A 13,479-nucleotide genomic window follows, 5' to 3' on the forward strand; every position below is an offset into this window, starting at 1 on the left:
TCCCTCTCTTTTAGTAGTCATAAGTTAGGTCCTCTCAGGTCGTGAGAGAACTGTTAAGTTAGAAGAATATAAAATACTAAATTCAGCCTAAAGAAAAAAAAACCTTGCCTTTTCACGTGTGCATATGCCTCCCAAATAGATCGTGATTAGGAATAAAATTTAGTCCCTGACGTTCCTTGTTCACCTTCCGTCTGTTCTGACCTGGGAACCGGGTGCTGCAAGATGCAGCAATGGAAATGCACCCGTCAGTCCTTGCACTAGGGTTTTTCCAGTAAGGATTGCACGTTTAGTTTTGAATCATCTTGAAAACTAAATTAAAGCAAAACAGAGAACCATTTAAAAAGTTTAAGGTTTAAAATAATGCTTTGGTTATATTTTTATATAGCTAAAAGCTTGGTCTCTCTTCCTCTACCCAAGTCAGAGCCTCCTCCCTCTGCCCCCCCGGCTGTTCCAGGGGAACCTTGTTCAGCAGCAGAACAGAAAACTGCTGCCAGGGTCGAGGAACAGGCAGAACCTGCCTACGGGCGGCTGAAATGCTCGGGGAGGCGAGGGTCGGCACCACCGGAGGCCGCCTGTCCCCTCCTGCCCGAGGCAAGCGGCCCCCGGGCAGGCGGAGCGCTAATCCCGCTGCCAGAGAACGCGGCGGAGGCGCCGACACCTGGCACGGCCGCTTCGGGTCAACCGGACACGCCGAGGGCGGTCAGTGCTGCTGGGGGACCCGGGGCGGCGAACAGCCGGGGTATGTGCCAAGGGCAGGCGGCGGGGCGGGGAGCCGAGGGGGCGGGCAAGGGCGCGGGGGGGTCCCACCGCACAGGCCGGGGTTGGCGGGTTCGCTGACGGCCGCAGGGATCTCTCGCCGACCGCGACAACGCGCCTGCGGACTCCTTCCGCAAAGTTTGCGGGCGGGAGGAGGAGCGGAGCCGCGGAACCGCGGCGGGACTGCAGCAGCCGGGCGGGAAATGCCCCTGAGGAGCCTCCTGCCAACGGCGGGGCTGCGGCAGCGCCGCTGAAGCCGCCTTGGCCGCCCGGCTGCCGGCCGCCTCTTCCTCCGGGAAAGGAGGGGACCGAGCCGGCCGCCGCTGAGCCCCTGCGGGGCTCTTCTCTTCCCGGGTCCGGATCCGGGTCTATTTCTGAGGTTTTGCCCTTTCCTGCCGCCGGGGCTGCAGAGTGCGGTCCTGAGCGCCCCGCTCCCGGCTCCGCGCTGCCGCCCGTTCCCCCCGCGCCGGCCGGGCAGATCGGTGCCCACTGCGGCGCCCGCAGCCTCCGCCGCCGGAGCCAGCTGCAGCCCCGCACGACTGCATGCCCGCCGCGGTCTCGGCACGGCTGGATTCGCTGGAGTCCTGGGCCTTCCATGCGCTGCTAGTGCTGCCCTATATGTTTTACGTGGGCTTGTTCTTTGTCAACGTGCTGATCCTGTACTATGCCTTCCTGATGGAGTACATCGTTCTCAATGTAGGCATCGTCTTCCTGCCCGAGGATATGGACCAAGCTCTGGTGGATCTGGGGGTGCTCTCTGACCCTGGCTCCGTGCTCTACGAGACGGACAGCGAGCTGGATGTCTTTGACGGGTACTTGGAGTGACAGCCCGGGGCGCTCCGAAGCAACTGCGGGGTGACGCCGCCCGGTCCGGAGCAGGGGCCGGCTGTCCCGACATGGCCGTAACTCGGGGAACGTCTCGGCCCCGGCGTGCCCTCGCTGCGTCCCGCCTCCTCCTGCGCACCATATGCCCTTCCAAATACTCTCCGGTGCAGGGACGAAAGGGGGTGCCGGGACCTGCTGCCTCCGGGCAGGGCCGCGGACACGCAGAGGGCTCTCCGGAAAAGTCAGTCTTTTCCTCGGGCTCGTCCTGGACAGCGGCCAGCGGTGCTGGGGACAGTGACAGAGAGCGGGCCCTGCCACCGCCGCAGCGTCTTGCATGGGTGAGTTCTGCGGACCGGGCCGGGCCCTCCGCGGGGCGCCCAGGGGCTGGCGGGGCCCGCTCCGTGTCCTCTGCTGCGCTGCGAGGAGAATGTCTTTTCGTAAGGACGAATTTCCACAGTCCTGAGCCTCTGCGGCTGTTTTGCTAGGCGTTAGGTTTGCAGCCGGTCTGGTCTTGGAAGCCCCTCTGAATCTGGATGAACATCCAGGCTAATAGTTATTAAAATTAAGAGATTGTATCCCACCCAGAAATACATCCTAATTACATGCTCTCTAAAACCTCTATCTTGGATAATAAGAAACCTACCCCACTCACCATTTCTCTCTTGTTGATTGTAGCATGAGGGGTTGATTGACCAATTTTTATTGTAGTTTTGAGTGATACTAGAACTCTGGCAATGCTGTAAAGATTTAGCATTTAAAAACATTTAAATGCGATTAGGAAGAAAATTATTTTCAGAAAACTATATTTATTTTATAGAAAACTATTTCTAGCTAAGATTTTCTGTGCCAAATGTATGTTAATGAAAACATTCACAGTTTAAATTAAAATGTGTTAGCAAACCTGCCAGTAGAATTTTTAGTAAAATATTGTCTGTAAATTTGAAAAACAGCTCAGGGTACCTTTTTACTTTGTTTGAAATTATGGAAATAGGAAATTCTGTTGTAAGGTTACAAACATAACCATGGTGAACGTACTGTACAAACACCATTTAGCAAGCTATTTTAATCAGTCTTCCAATTTAAAAACAAACCTTTCCTGTAGTGCTTTCCTTCATATACGGAGGTAAAACTATCTCCTGAATTTTTCTATTCAGATTCCATATAGAGCAATAAGAGCTGATTTTGGTCAGTAATCTAGAAGGACAAAATGTAAATTCTTGGTGTTGGAATAACATTGTGCAAACACATCTGAGGAAAGCTTGGTCAAAGGCACACAGGAATATGACAAATGGAGGGGGACACAGACCTCTGTTGTTGACGAAGAAATCCTACTGCACGGATTTATTGCAAATGAAAGTGGCCATGCCAACATTTGATGGTCCATCCCAAGCAGCTGGATTAGAATCACCTCTGCTAGAGTAGGTCTGGAGCAGAATTAAACTCCCCATCAAAAACTGTTGGCTACATTTATGCCAGTCTGCTCCACTTCTTTTTCAGCTGAGCAGGTAACACACATTCTCTGTATTCCAGGAAAGACATTAATAAAACCCAAAGAAAATGTAATCAAAATCTCGGGTACAGAAACTCCTGGCCAGTTTCTCGCCCAAAATGCATTTCCCCAAGCCCTAAATCTTACTACCCCAACACCATCTAATACAGGGTTTAGAAGGTTTTTTTTAATAACTTTTTTTACTGGCTAGGATTTGTCATGATGACTTAAATCTAGTTTTCAGGAAGACCTAAGAACAGTAGACATAAGTTTCCTCAGAGGATTTTTGCTACTACATGAAAACATGGTTTGATAGAGCATAGGTTCTGAGCACAGCTCTGTTCCATGTAGATAAATGGGCTCCTTAAGATTTTGCCTTGTATTAATAGGACAAACAGCTCTGCAAACCTCTTGATATTCTAACTCCATATGTAGGAATCAAAATGCAGATGTCTTCACTAATTCTCAGTCTATATATCCACCTAAAGCTAGTGGAGCTCTGCTCCAGTTTCAATTCTTTAATGTGGAAGTTTTCATTAGATGGTGGTTTCCACTCAGAATCAAATCACAATTCCTAAGGTTAGATCAGTTATTGTTGAGCAAAAAAAATCACTATTCCTATGCTTCATCTATTTATATATTTAATTATATTTTTATATGCAGCAACCAGGCCACAAATCATGTAATTATTTAGCTACCAGGCATGTCAGCATGAAAAAATTTCTGTTAGTATCCTGGTTACAGGTTTATTCACTGTTCTGTACCATTCCTCCTCACCAGCTCCCTAGGAAAGGAGCAGAAGAGGGCCCTAATTTGGAGCTGTGTTTCTTGCTTTGGGAGCAGAAGTAAGGCACTCATAAGCAAGATTTAGATTCCTCGGGTGCCTAGCCTGGCAGTGACCCAAGTTCTGTACAAGTGTTAACCCATGTGCTCCACAGGGCCAGGAAGGCTGCCCACCTGCCCCACTTGGACCCCGAAGTGCTGAGGATTCCCAAGATGCTGCAGGAAGGTCTTAGTTTTACCAGCAAAGGTGAAAACTACATAGTCATACTCTTTGCATTAAATATAAGAAGAGTGTTGTTCATGTGACTCACCAGGGATGACTGAGAACAACTAAAAAGCTATCATTAGCCTTAGCTGAAACCTTGCAGTGTGCTCCTTGCATTTAGAAAGCAATGCCTTGCACCCTGGAGGTGAGTGGCATGCATGACAGGGAAACAAAGGGGGGAAGTCCCAAGAGGCCATTCTGCAAAATGTGGAAAGGCTAATTTAGATGTTAAAAAGAGCATGTGAATCAGAATAGCTCTGTTCTTTCTTGAACGAAATCCCTCACTTGAATAAACTCAGTAGGAGCAAAATTCTGTCCAGGTTTCTGAGCATAACTGGTGACAGAGACTGGAGGTAGACAACTAAGCAGCTCAAAGAAGCTTCCTACCCTATTCAAACGGAGAAATCCTTCTATATAAATTGAGCAGAATTGAGCTTGTTCATGTCATTTATTGTTTTAGTGTGAGTGTGCTAGGTTATTATATTTGAAGACCCCTGAGGTAAGGTGGTAAGACTGCTCTCCTTGCACTTTCTTAAAGTAAGATATGACTCATCACAAAGAACTCTACTAATCAGAAATAAAAAGAGCAAAAGCAATCAACAATCAAAACTGAATAGCAAAAACTCAATTTCTTGCATTTTAGAATACAAGCATTACCTGTATTTTTTCATCAAGGTGAATTATGAATGTTTTCGATTAACAGAATCCAGCACTCAAAAACTTGTGACTCAGCACGTCTGGTGAATACCAACAGCTAAATCCTGAACTAAGGAAATTGCTTTACTCCCTATCTCATCAATGTAACACCAATCAGAGCAGGCTTAGTGTCCGAGACAGCATGGTCCAGTGGAGAGGGATACCATATTCCTCAGGCTGTCCATGCTCACATAGAACACCACATGACCATTGCAGTTCAGTCTTCATTCAGACTCTGCACCTGAAACGGTGGCAGCCCTCCTGCCCCAGGACCCCAGGTACCAGCCGACCCGAGGCACGATCTGCTGAGCCTCTGCTCCAAGCACAGAGAAGTGAAGAACAGGAGAGAGGCTGTGTTTCACCCTGCAGCCCAGTGAGAGCCTTTTCACAGAGCTCCAGTCTTAAATCAGATCTGTTAGCAGCTCTGTTACAGCTTTGTACCATACACTTCCTTCCTATTATGCAACTGGATTAGCATGTGCAGAGTCCCCTGCCTTCCCATGCTGCACAGGAGGCCTCTAGTACCTACAGAGGGGAAGGAGGGACCAGCTGTCCCTTCAGAGACTTGCACCACACAGCATGTATCTGCAGATCTCCTGAGCTGCAGGCACCAGGGAACCTGCTCTTCATATTCTGTATCTCAACTCTCCTCCATCACAGATTAATCCACAATCATCCCCTCTCAGATCTGCACCATTCTACATTCCATTTGATTAATCATCTCTACAATCACAAGACTAAATGGGTACAGTCACTAGTGCCCAGCACCTCCATAATCCATAGCTCTGATTTCACTCAAAGGCTTCTCAAGCCTTGCATGTACCCCTGTTCACGGTAAAAAATAAAAGCCAACAAAACCTCACACCCATTACTAGCTGTCAGATACTTTGATCCAGTTGAAATAAATTAAATAAATTGGGATAAAGCACTAGAGCAGTAATTCATTCTTGTAAGCATGACCAAGAAGTTACCCCAACATGTTATTTAACTTTGTAACTACTTACCAGTGGATTCAAAATGCTTTAAACAAAGCTTCTCTAAAGAAGAAAAAGTGACCAAAATCAGCAGCTACATGAAACGCAGGCAATACATAATTAGCACAGTTACACAAAAAGTAACAACAGTCTAATGAACAGGATCTGGTAAAGAAAATGTTACAAGTTCAAAAATCAGTTTTAATAAGTAGGCTTAATGATATCAAACCTAGCATAAATTGGTTATTCCAGCTGTATGTCACAGCTGGTTGTACCCTCTTAAGAGCAACCCTTACTTCACACCAATCTCTTCATGCCTCTATTAAAGCTACACTAAGGACTAATGTGCTCTGACATTAACAGCACATTGGTTTCTCTGAAAGGTTGTTCAGGACTTTGAAGAGTAAAGAATTATTATTCTTAGTGACAAAAGGTTTTTATTTTTTTTATTTTTTTTTTTAAAGAAGGTGCACAGTGTTATATCTAACATACCCAGTGACTTCTCTGTTCATTTTAGGTCTAGAGGGTTATTCTATATGTGTTTTCTTTTAAACAGATTCATTACACACCTGAAATGATATATGACCAGGTTAATGGATCAAGTCATGGAAAGAAACATGGAGACGAAAAGAAGGACAAGGGGACAATAAGAAAAATTGTCATCAGACCTTGTCAGTTGTGACTTTTCTCCATGGCCACTGTCTCTTGAGTGTGCACTAACTGCAGTGACCCATGCACTGTTCTGGTCTTCCATAGGTAATTCTGGGGTGGACTGAATGAACAAATAATATAAGCTATGGTATAACAAAAAATCAAGATGTTACTCAGATTTGATAAACTTTTGAATAAATACTATGTCACCTGAATGGACGTGCTACTTAAGTTTTACAAACATACATTGAAAACTCTACCAGCCAGTAGTTCAAAGACAATGCTTTCTCAGGGGAAAATAATGCAAGCAGGTTCTGTTCAGGGCAGTGTTACAGTAAGAACTGTGCTAGTAAGATACTTTATTTAAATAATGAGTTTTGAAATTGTTCAGAGAGTGAGTTTTATATAAGTCAGGTGGATTTATTATCTAACACAGGATATTTTGCAGATTGTTTAAGCTCATGTTCCCATGTAAAGACGTGAAAGCAATACAATAAAGACTGACTTTTCCATGAAAATGTTAAGCAGTTGTCTGTTGGAGTTGTTCTTTTTCAATCTGAATGGAAAATAATTGAAATAAGCTTTCTAGGAAATTCCAGTTTGCCTACAGATACCTGGAAGTAGTTCCAGATTGCTGAGGTGGCCAGCAGGAAGGAAATCCTTCTCATTAACAACTATTTAAAAAAAAAGCAGACCTGAACTGAAACACCAGGAATTCCACACTGTGTGGAATGTTACTGCAGGCAGGTATTGCACTGGTTTTGCCTTATTCTCATTGTATTTTTTAGAAAAATCTAATTTTCTTAACTGGGCAGTTAAGATAGATCAATAACTTTTATGATAAAGCAGAATTGAAAACATCTTACGTGAAGTCCCTGCCTTATGGCTGTCCCCTGCAGTCTGCATTTCTACCATTTGCTCCTAGCTCAGGCTTTTGGTGTCCCAAGTTTCTTGACAGCCAGTTGGAGGGAACAAGAAGGTGATGGTATAGACCCCCCATAAAACAATGACAAAGAAATTTGGTATCAAAATATTTTTTTGCCTGATAATCTTAAAATGTTATACTGAAATGGCATTTGTAAACCCTTAGTGCAGTAGAAATTAGCTCCCAGACCTCAGAATTCTGTGCTCCAAATGTAATTCTTGGCTGCTCCTGCAAGAGGTGAAGCACTGTGACTGAACTTAGTGGCTTTTCTCCAGGATTGGTCCAGTCAGACAAAGTTTGAGGCCTTTGAACACTGGCAAGTCCTTTTGTTCCATATGATGCCTGGTCTGTAATTCAGGAATAAGGGCACTTAGGGCCCAAAATTCTAAATCCCCATTTAGGCACTTTCAGAACATCTTTTTTAGGATAGCCAGTGAATTCAGTCTTCTATACACAAGACACTCTTTTGATAAAAGCATTTTGCATAAGCTTTGTGCCACAAGAATATCCAAACTTTGAACCTTAATTAATATTAGAATGTTGAACTGCAACTTCTAACTGTCTGAAAGGATGAAAAGAACTTTTTGTTGTTACTAGTGGTTGGCTTCAGTCAGCACTTCTGTATCTTCTAATTCTGGACTTAAGTCTGTCAGTTGGCATTGCAAGATTCTATTGCCTGTTAAGAAAGAATTATTTCTCCATTTCCAGACCACTGAACTGGTAAGTGCCAGCAGGACCAACCTGTCTCCCTGATGCAGTGTGCTCTCCATTAACCTCCAATACAAAGCACTGAGCATGTCATCATGTGCAGAAGCCAAGAGTGGTTTTGTGGCATTTTCAAGAGAGAAATGAAAAATATTTTGAACAGCTACTACAAGCTACTGTAAAAAAAGGAATACTCACTTTTATTAAGACTTTTAAAAAGATGTATAATGAGAACCAAAACACTGTATCATCATTTACAATCTGTACATTATAAACATAAAGATTGTGGGTTTGAACTTTTTGATAAATCAGTAACATCTCCCACTAACTCAGAGAAAGAAAACAGCAGTATACCCAACATGATTTTATCAGTCCAGACGTGTGATATTCAGCTGCCTGTGTAATGTTTAGCACGTTCTCAGATTCAGTGACATTGAAGTGTAGTTACAGAATATATCCCTAAGAGGGCATTTGTCAATCAAAGTGTAATTCAGGGAAGCCAAGACAAGGGCACACTACAGATCTGCAGACTGATAGGAACATCACAAAAAATTTGTCTTGGATTACCTTCCGTTCAAGCAGCTGAAAGAGGGGAGTGCAGATGAGGTTTTTTTCCTGCTCTGGGTAAAGTTTGGCTGGAGAGAAGAACCATGTAGATAGTTAAGAAAAATACTACATCCTAGTTACAGTCATATTCTCCATAGAGTTTTTCCATCTTGTTCTCTTGTACTATTTCCTTCATATACTATAACTTGTTCCTTTGACTAACAGAAACAGCAAACCAGACCAACCTTTCTTCGTTTCTTCCTTAATATATCCACCCTACACCCCTGTTGTCAAGATTCTGCAGGCACTGGAACTTCAGCAAAGAAGTATAATTTGCTGGGAAAAACAAAGATTGTGGGTTTGAACTTTTAAAATTTGGCTCCTCTTTTTAAAACCAAGTAACAGAGTATTTGAGAGTCTAGTTGAGTGATTCTTGTTTGTATTGTTCTTTGGGTCAGTATTGTCAGTGCTTCTTTTAGCAGAGAAAATTTCAAGGAGGTTGTTGAGCTAACCCCATGCTAACTATGAGGCAGAGGTCTCCCTTCCCAATTCATGGAATATTGAATATTCCTTGCTTTTTCAACTCCAGTTTGTTTTTCTGTCTCCAGACTGTACGCTAGTCCTGACAATTGTCTCTGTATGAATATAAGTGCTCTTCATGTTTGCAGAGCTTAAATAACAGACGACAAAAAAAAAAAAAAAAAAAAAAAAAAAAAAGAAGAAAAATGCAAACAGTTGTTTTGCAATCACAGTCAGTAGGACCAGTGTTTGGCCCACATATCATTGAGGCCAGCAGCAAAGACACATAGTAATGCTTTGAAATAAGTTTTTGTCTGTCATTTCCTAGTTATTCATAACTCTGTGAGGGAAAGCCACATAAATACCACACATTTGTGATTTCACTGTCAAGTATAAAACAGATGCTTATACACTTACGCTGCTGCCTGCAGTGAGAAACTAAATCCCAAACCAGATATAAGAATAAATAAATAAAAAAAATTAAAGTTTTCACTTGAGACACAGTAGAAACCTTTGAAGATTGTAACTTCAAGATTTTTTTATGCAGTAAACTGAAGCTACCTGAGGGCATTTGGATTTCTGTGATATCAGAAAAATTCTTAATAGCTTTCCAGCTTTAATCATCTTTTTCTCTTGACTTGTTTTTTTTCCTGATCTTTTTGAAGGATTCTATAGTAAGGGAGTGATAGAAAATATTTTTCTATCCCTTAAGACAGCTCTGGTAATCAGCATTCAAGAAAAGAGCCACTTTTAGATTCTTATGGATAATCTTACGATATCAGACTGGTTTACAAGACTGATATTAATGCTTCTGACCCTAGTGCTTCAAAGCAGTCCAGGCAGAGAGGGGAATTATATAACATATATAATTATATAACATTGAGCTTTGGAAGTCTAAAACCATCAAACTGAATTTGATCACAGTTACCACTGGAACCACAAAAAAAAGTTAGATTTGATCTGTCACTACTTCAAATGTTGCAGAGCCAGCAGATTTCAGTCTACTCTCTGATGAATTGATGATGGATTTTTATACTACCCATATCCTGGTGATTCCTTGTCACCTTCAATGGTGATGGCAATATCCAGATGCTCTTTTCATCTTCAAAACTTGATGTTGCTTAACTCTTCCTCACTTCAGCAGAATCACAACTAGGTCTTTGAATGGCATTTTAAGAGACCTTTAAAAATTTGACCACCACCATTCACCTACTTCAAGCATCACCCAAAAGCTTGAATGTGACTTTTTAAATTTTGCCACTATCATGAAAACCAGCCACCAATTCATAAAGCAGTAAGAAGATAGGAAAACACAGAGAACACCTTCTGCTCTTCTGTATGTCACCTATGAAATGATGAAAACAGAATATTAGCTGTACACCTGACAGCTTAATCACCAATATATGATTTGACTTCTCATTCTTTACTGGGATCATTTCACTGATGTATCCTGTGTTAATTTTTTTTAAGAACAAGAGGAGGTGTATGGCAGAAATCTGGAAACAAAAATCTTTACAAAACCCTGGCTTCCCTTGACTGCTCCAGCTCCTTCAAGTACAGAAGCATCAAGGCAATGAAATGCTGGTGATCATCAGCACTGTTAACAAATTGTTAATGATGTAAGTATTTCAAGGATCCTTGAAATAGTACAGGCAGAATTAATGAAGTAAAAGTGGATCTGAGTGGCTATACCATGCTAAACAAGGAATTCAAGAACCAGTGGCTTGTTCTGAATACAGTATAAGCACAGCTTCATAGTGAAACAAGCAGCTGTGGAGGATTTGTATTAAGAAAAATTAAATGACTTAAGGAAAATCAACACAAAACAATCTCTAAAGAGTTCACAACTCATCTATTAAGCATGAGAAGTACACAAAGCTATTTAGTTTTCTGCAACAGAAAAAAAAAAGGTAAGTAAGCCAGCTCTCAGTCACTGAACTGGGCTGAAGTCCTGCAAGTCTGTACCTACAAGTTCTAGAAGTCCATTGGTATTGCCACAGCTCCTGCAGTTTGCTAGTGCTGGTGCCAGGGAGAGACAAAGGGGCCTGATGTGACACTGATCTGTGCCACTCTAGGGCAGCATCTCTTTCCTTAGCCATGTATGCACTGATCCTGTTACTGTGCCTGCTGCCAGTGAAACCAGATTTAACAGCTGCCACAAAAACAAATCTTTCTGCCTCAAGGATATAGGATTTGTTACCTTTATGGGATCATCTGAATCTACACACTGATTCTAGAGTCCAGCTGCTGAAGGTGTTCGAGAACTCCATAGGGAATGGTGGGATTCCACATTCTGTGAGGACAAATTCAAACAGAGATTTGAAGAAGCATATTTTACTTGACAGGGTTTTTTTGTACATTTGGTATCTTTGTATTTTGTTTTGATGTTGCCTTTTCAATTTCTATAAAAGTATTTAAAACCATGCAACTAGGTAATATGCATTTTGCTTAGAATAAAGCATCTTACTTGCCCATAACCTGTATGACTCTGGTTATAGGACACCCTACAGTCCTGTCTCCATAACTGCTCTTTAGCTGCCTGTCCAACTTCCTTCCCCTGAACGTGTACTGGCACCTTCAGTCTATTTACCCTCTAATGATGTTTGCTCATTGCCCATCCTTCAAATATAAGTCCTGCAGCACAGAGTAGCTCAGGTACTATGAGAGGGCAGAAGATGAAGGTAGGCTCAATGTAAACTATTTTTAAAGGAGGAAAAGTTTGTTTGTCATTGATGGGATGATTGGGAATTAATCCAGCTGAAACCAGAGACATTTTTAATATTTCTGTGACTGCTTTTGTATTTTTGTGATGGGTTTTTTTGTGCCTCTTGTAAATTTGACAAACACAGAACACAGCTTTATCATGAATTCTAACCCAATTTACAGAATGATGATAAAACAAACAAGCACATCAAGAGACTTACACCAAGGTCTTGATATGGGGACATTTTCGTAGACTGTCAGTCAGCTGCTGGGCTCCAGCACCAGTTATTTTGTTATACTGAACACTGAGACAAAAAAACCCCAATTTGTTAGTCCAGGTCACATATTGTAGTGGTGCAATAAAACATTTCAATCAAAATACAGGCTATCTGCAGATGGGGGGAAGAAAAAAAAGAAAGGAAAAAAAACCAACCCACAAAATAGATCCTTGATTAAAAAAAAAAACTTTATAAAACACTCAAAAGATCAAAGTGAAATCAAAACATTAAATTGGTTCCTCTGAGGGATTCCTTATTCTCTGTATCCGAAGTCCTTCTCCAACTCCCCATGACCCTTTTCCATCTAAAAACCAATTTTTCTGTCTTATGATGCTCTTTAATCCTTTCTAACCACTGACTATCTGGACTCTGCACAAGCACATTTTCCCTGTGAAATTTCCGTGAAATTTGCCTCCTCAAATCCTGTCTCCCCTATGCCAAGCATGGAAGATTTGAATTTTCAGTATCCAAGCAAGTAAGCTTTCCTGGGCCATCTTGGAAGAATTCATACTCACTCTAGCACTCTTAAAGATGCCATTGCAGGAAGAACTTTCGCAAGATTTTCTGCTCCAAAATCACAAATGCTGTTATTGTATAAGCTGCAAAAAAACCCAAACCAGTATAGTCACAATTGAATAATGGATAAAATAAACAGATTATATATTAAAGAGTTTCAGATAAGGTTGGTAGATCAAACTTCCAAGTTATCCTTAATTACTTGCAGTTAATGTTTAAAACACTGTTTCATATTTTTGTATCTATTAAGACAAGTGGCCTTATCCCTTCTTTAGCTAGCACAGCTACAGCAACCACAGGCCTAGATTCTTAATGAATAATGAAAACATTTATTTCTACATTAGGTCAAATTAAAAATACACAAGAAAATGAAGCTCAAAGATTTGGGGAACAGTTTCAAAAGATTTCCATGCAAGCAATGGCTCTGGGTGCATGTTTGTACAGGGTATTATTCCTAAGTGGGTATTATGGATTGGATTTGAAAATCAGCACAGTCCTCATTATATTCCTGAGAAATCCTTCTGTATGTCTACATTGGGTCACATGCTACTCTCTTTTTCTCATCTCTAATGACTTCACGCAAGAATGAAGCCAAAAGCTTGGCTGCTGCACCATGTGTATATTTGCTCCATGTTCAGTAATTTGACAGACGTTGCAAGGTATGTTATATAAACAAACTGAACAGGATACAACTACTTACCTTAGTGTCTTTAATGAAGACAAGGAGGGGAGAGCTGTAGCAAGTTTCTCTGCACCCACATCTGTTATCTTATTCTGTGATAAGCTGCAGGAAGCGGGATCAATTTGTTACTCAAGCACATTTATTCTAGTTTATTTTTTATGTCTTT

At 42.0% G+C, this 13,479-nt stretch overlaps 2 protein-coding genes across 13 annotated transcripts in view; one reads left to right on the forward strand and one right to left on the reverse strand.

The window, feature by feature from the left end:
• The first annotated feature begins 356 nt into the window (after positions 1-356).
• On the forward strand, positions 357-6,963 carry DEXI (Dexi homolog). Of its 5 annotated transcripts, none has more exons than XR_011729255.1 (3): positions 357-739; positions 1,457-1,919; positions 6,345-6,963. XR_011729255.1 is itself a non-coding variant. In XM_071760765.1 (3 exons), the coding sequence occupies exons 2-3, from the start codon at positions 1,653-1,655 to the stop codon at positions 6,468-6,470; spliced, it is 393 nt and encodes a 130-aa protein (XP_071616866.1). In that variant the 5' UTR covers positions 800-1,122; positions 1,457-1,652; the 3' UTR covers positions 6,471-6,963. The 5 variants fall into 5 exon arrangements, 4 of the variants coding, with proteins under 4 accessions (XP_071616867.1, XP_071616866.1, XP_071616864.1 ...); XM_071760765.1 differs by lacking the exon at positions 357-739 and adding an exon at positions 800-1,122; XM_071760766.1 differs by having other exon boundaries at positions 425-699; positions 1,457-6,963.
• Positions 6,964-8,243: 1,280 nt separating this feature from the next.
• Positions 8,244-13,479, reverse strand: part of CIITA (class II major histocompatibility complex transactivator) — a 46,808-nt gene continuing 41,572 nt past the window's right edge. For all 8 annotated transcript variants that reach the window (XM_071760773.1, XM_071760770.1, XM_071760774.1 and 5 more), the window contains 5 exons: positions 13,332-13,415; positions 12,631-12,714; positions 12,059-12,142; positions 11,335-11,427; positions 8,244-10,479 (listed from right to left, as the gene is read on the reverse strand). In XM_071760773.1, coding sequence (XP_071616874.1) covers positions 11,355-11,427; positions 12,059-12,142; positions 12,631-12,714; positions 13,332-13,415 — 325 coding nt within the window. In that variant the 3' untranslated portion in view covers positions 8,244-10,479; positions 11,335-11,354. The remainder of the gene's footprint in view (positions 10,480-11,334; positions 11,428-12,058; positions 12,143-12,630; positions 12,715-13,331; positions 13,416-13,479) is intronic.

The sequence above is a fragment of the Heliangelus exortis genome, chromosome 17, assembly GCF_036169615.1.
Source record: "Heliangelus exortis chromosome 17, bHelExo1.hap1, whole genome shotgun sequence".
NCBI classification, from domain to species: Eukaryota; Metazoa; Chordata; class Aves; order Apodiformes; family Trochilidae; genus Heliangelus; species Heliangelus exortis.

Coding starts and splice junctions, on each gene's coding strand:
- DEXI (XM_071760763.1), top strand. CDS start 1,653: ATGGCCGTAACTCGGGGAACGTCTCGGCCCCGGCGTGCCCTCGCTGCG.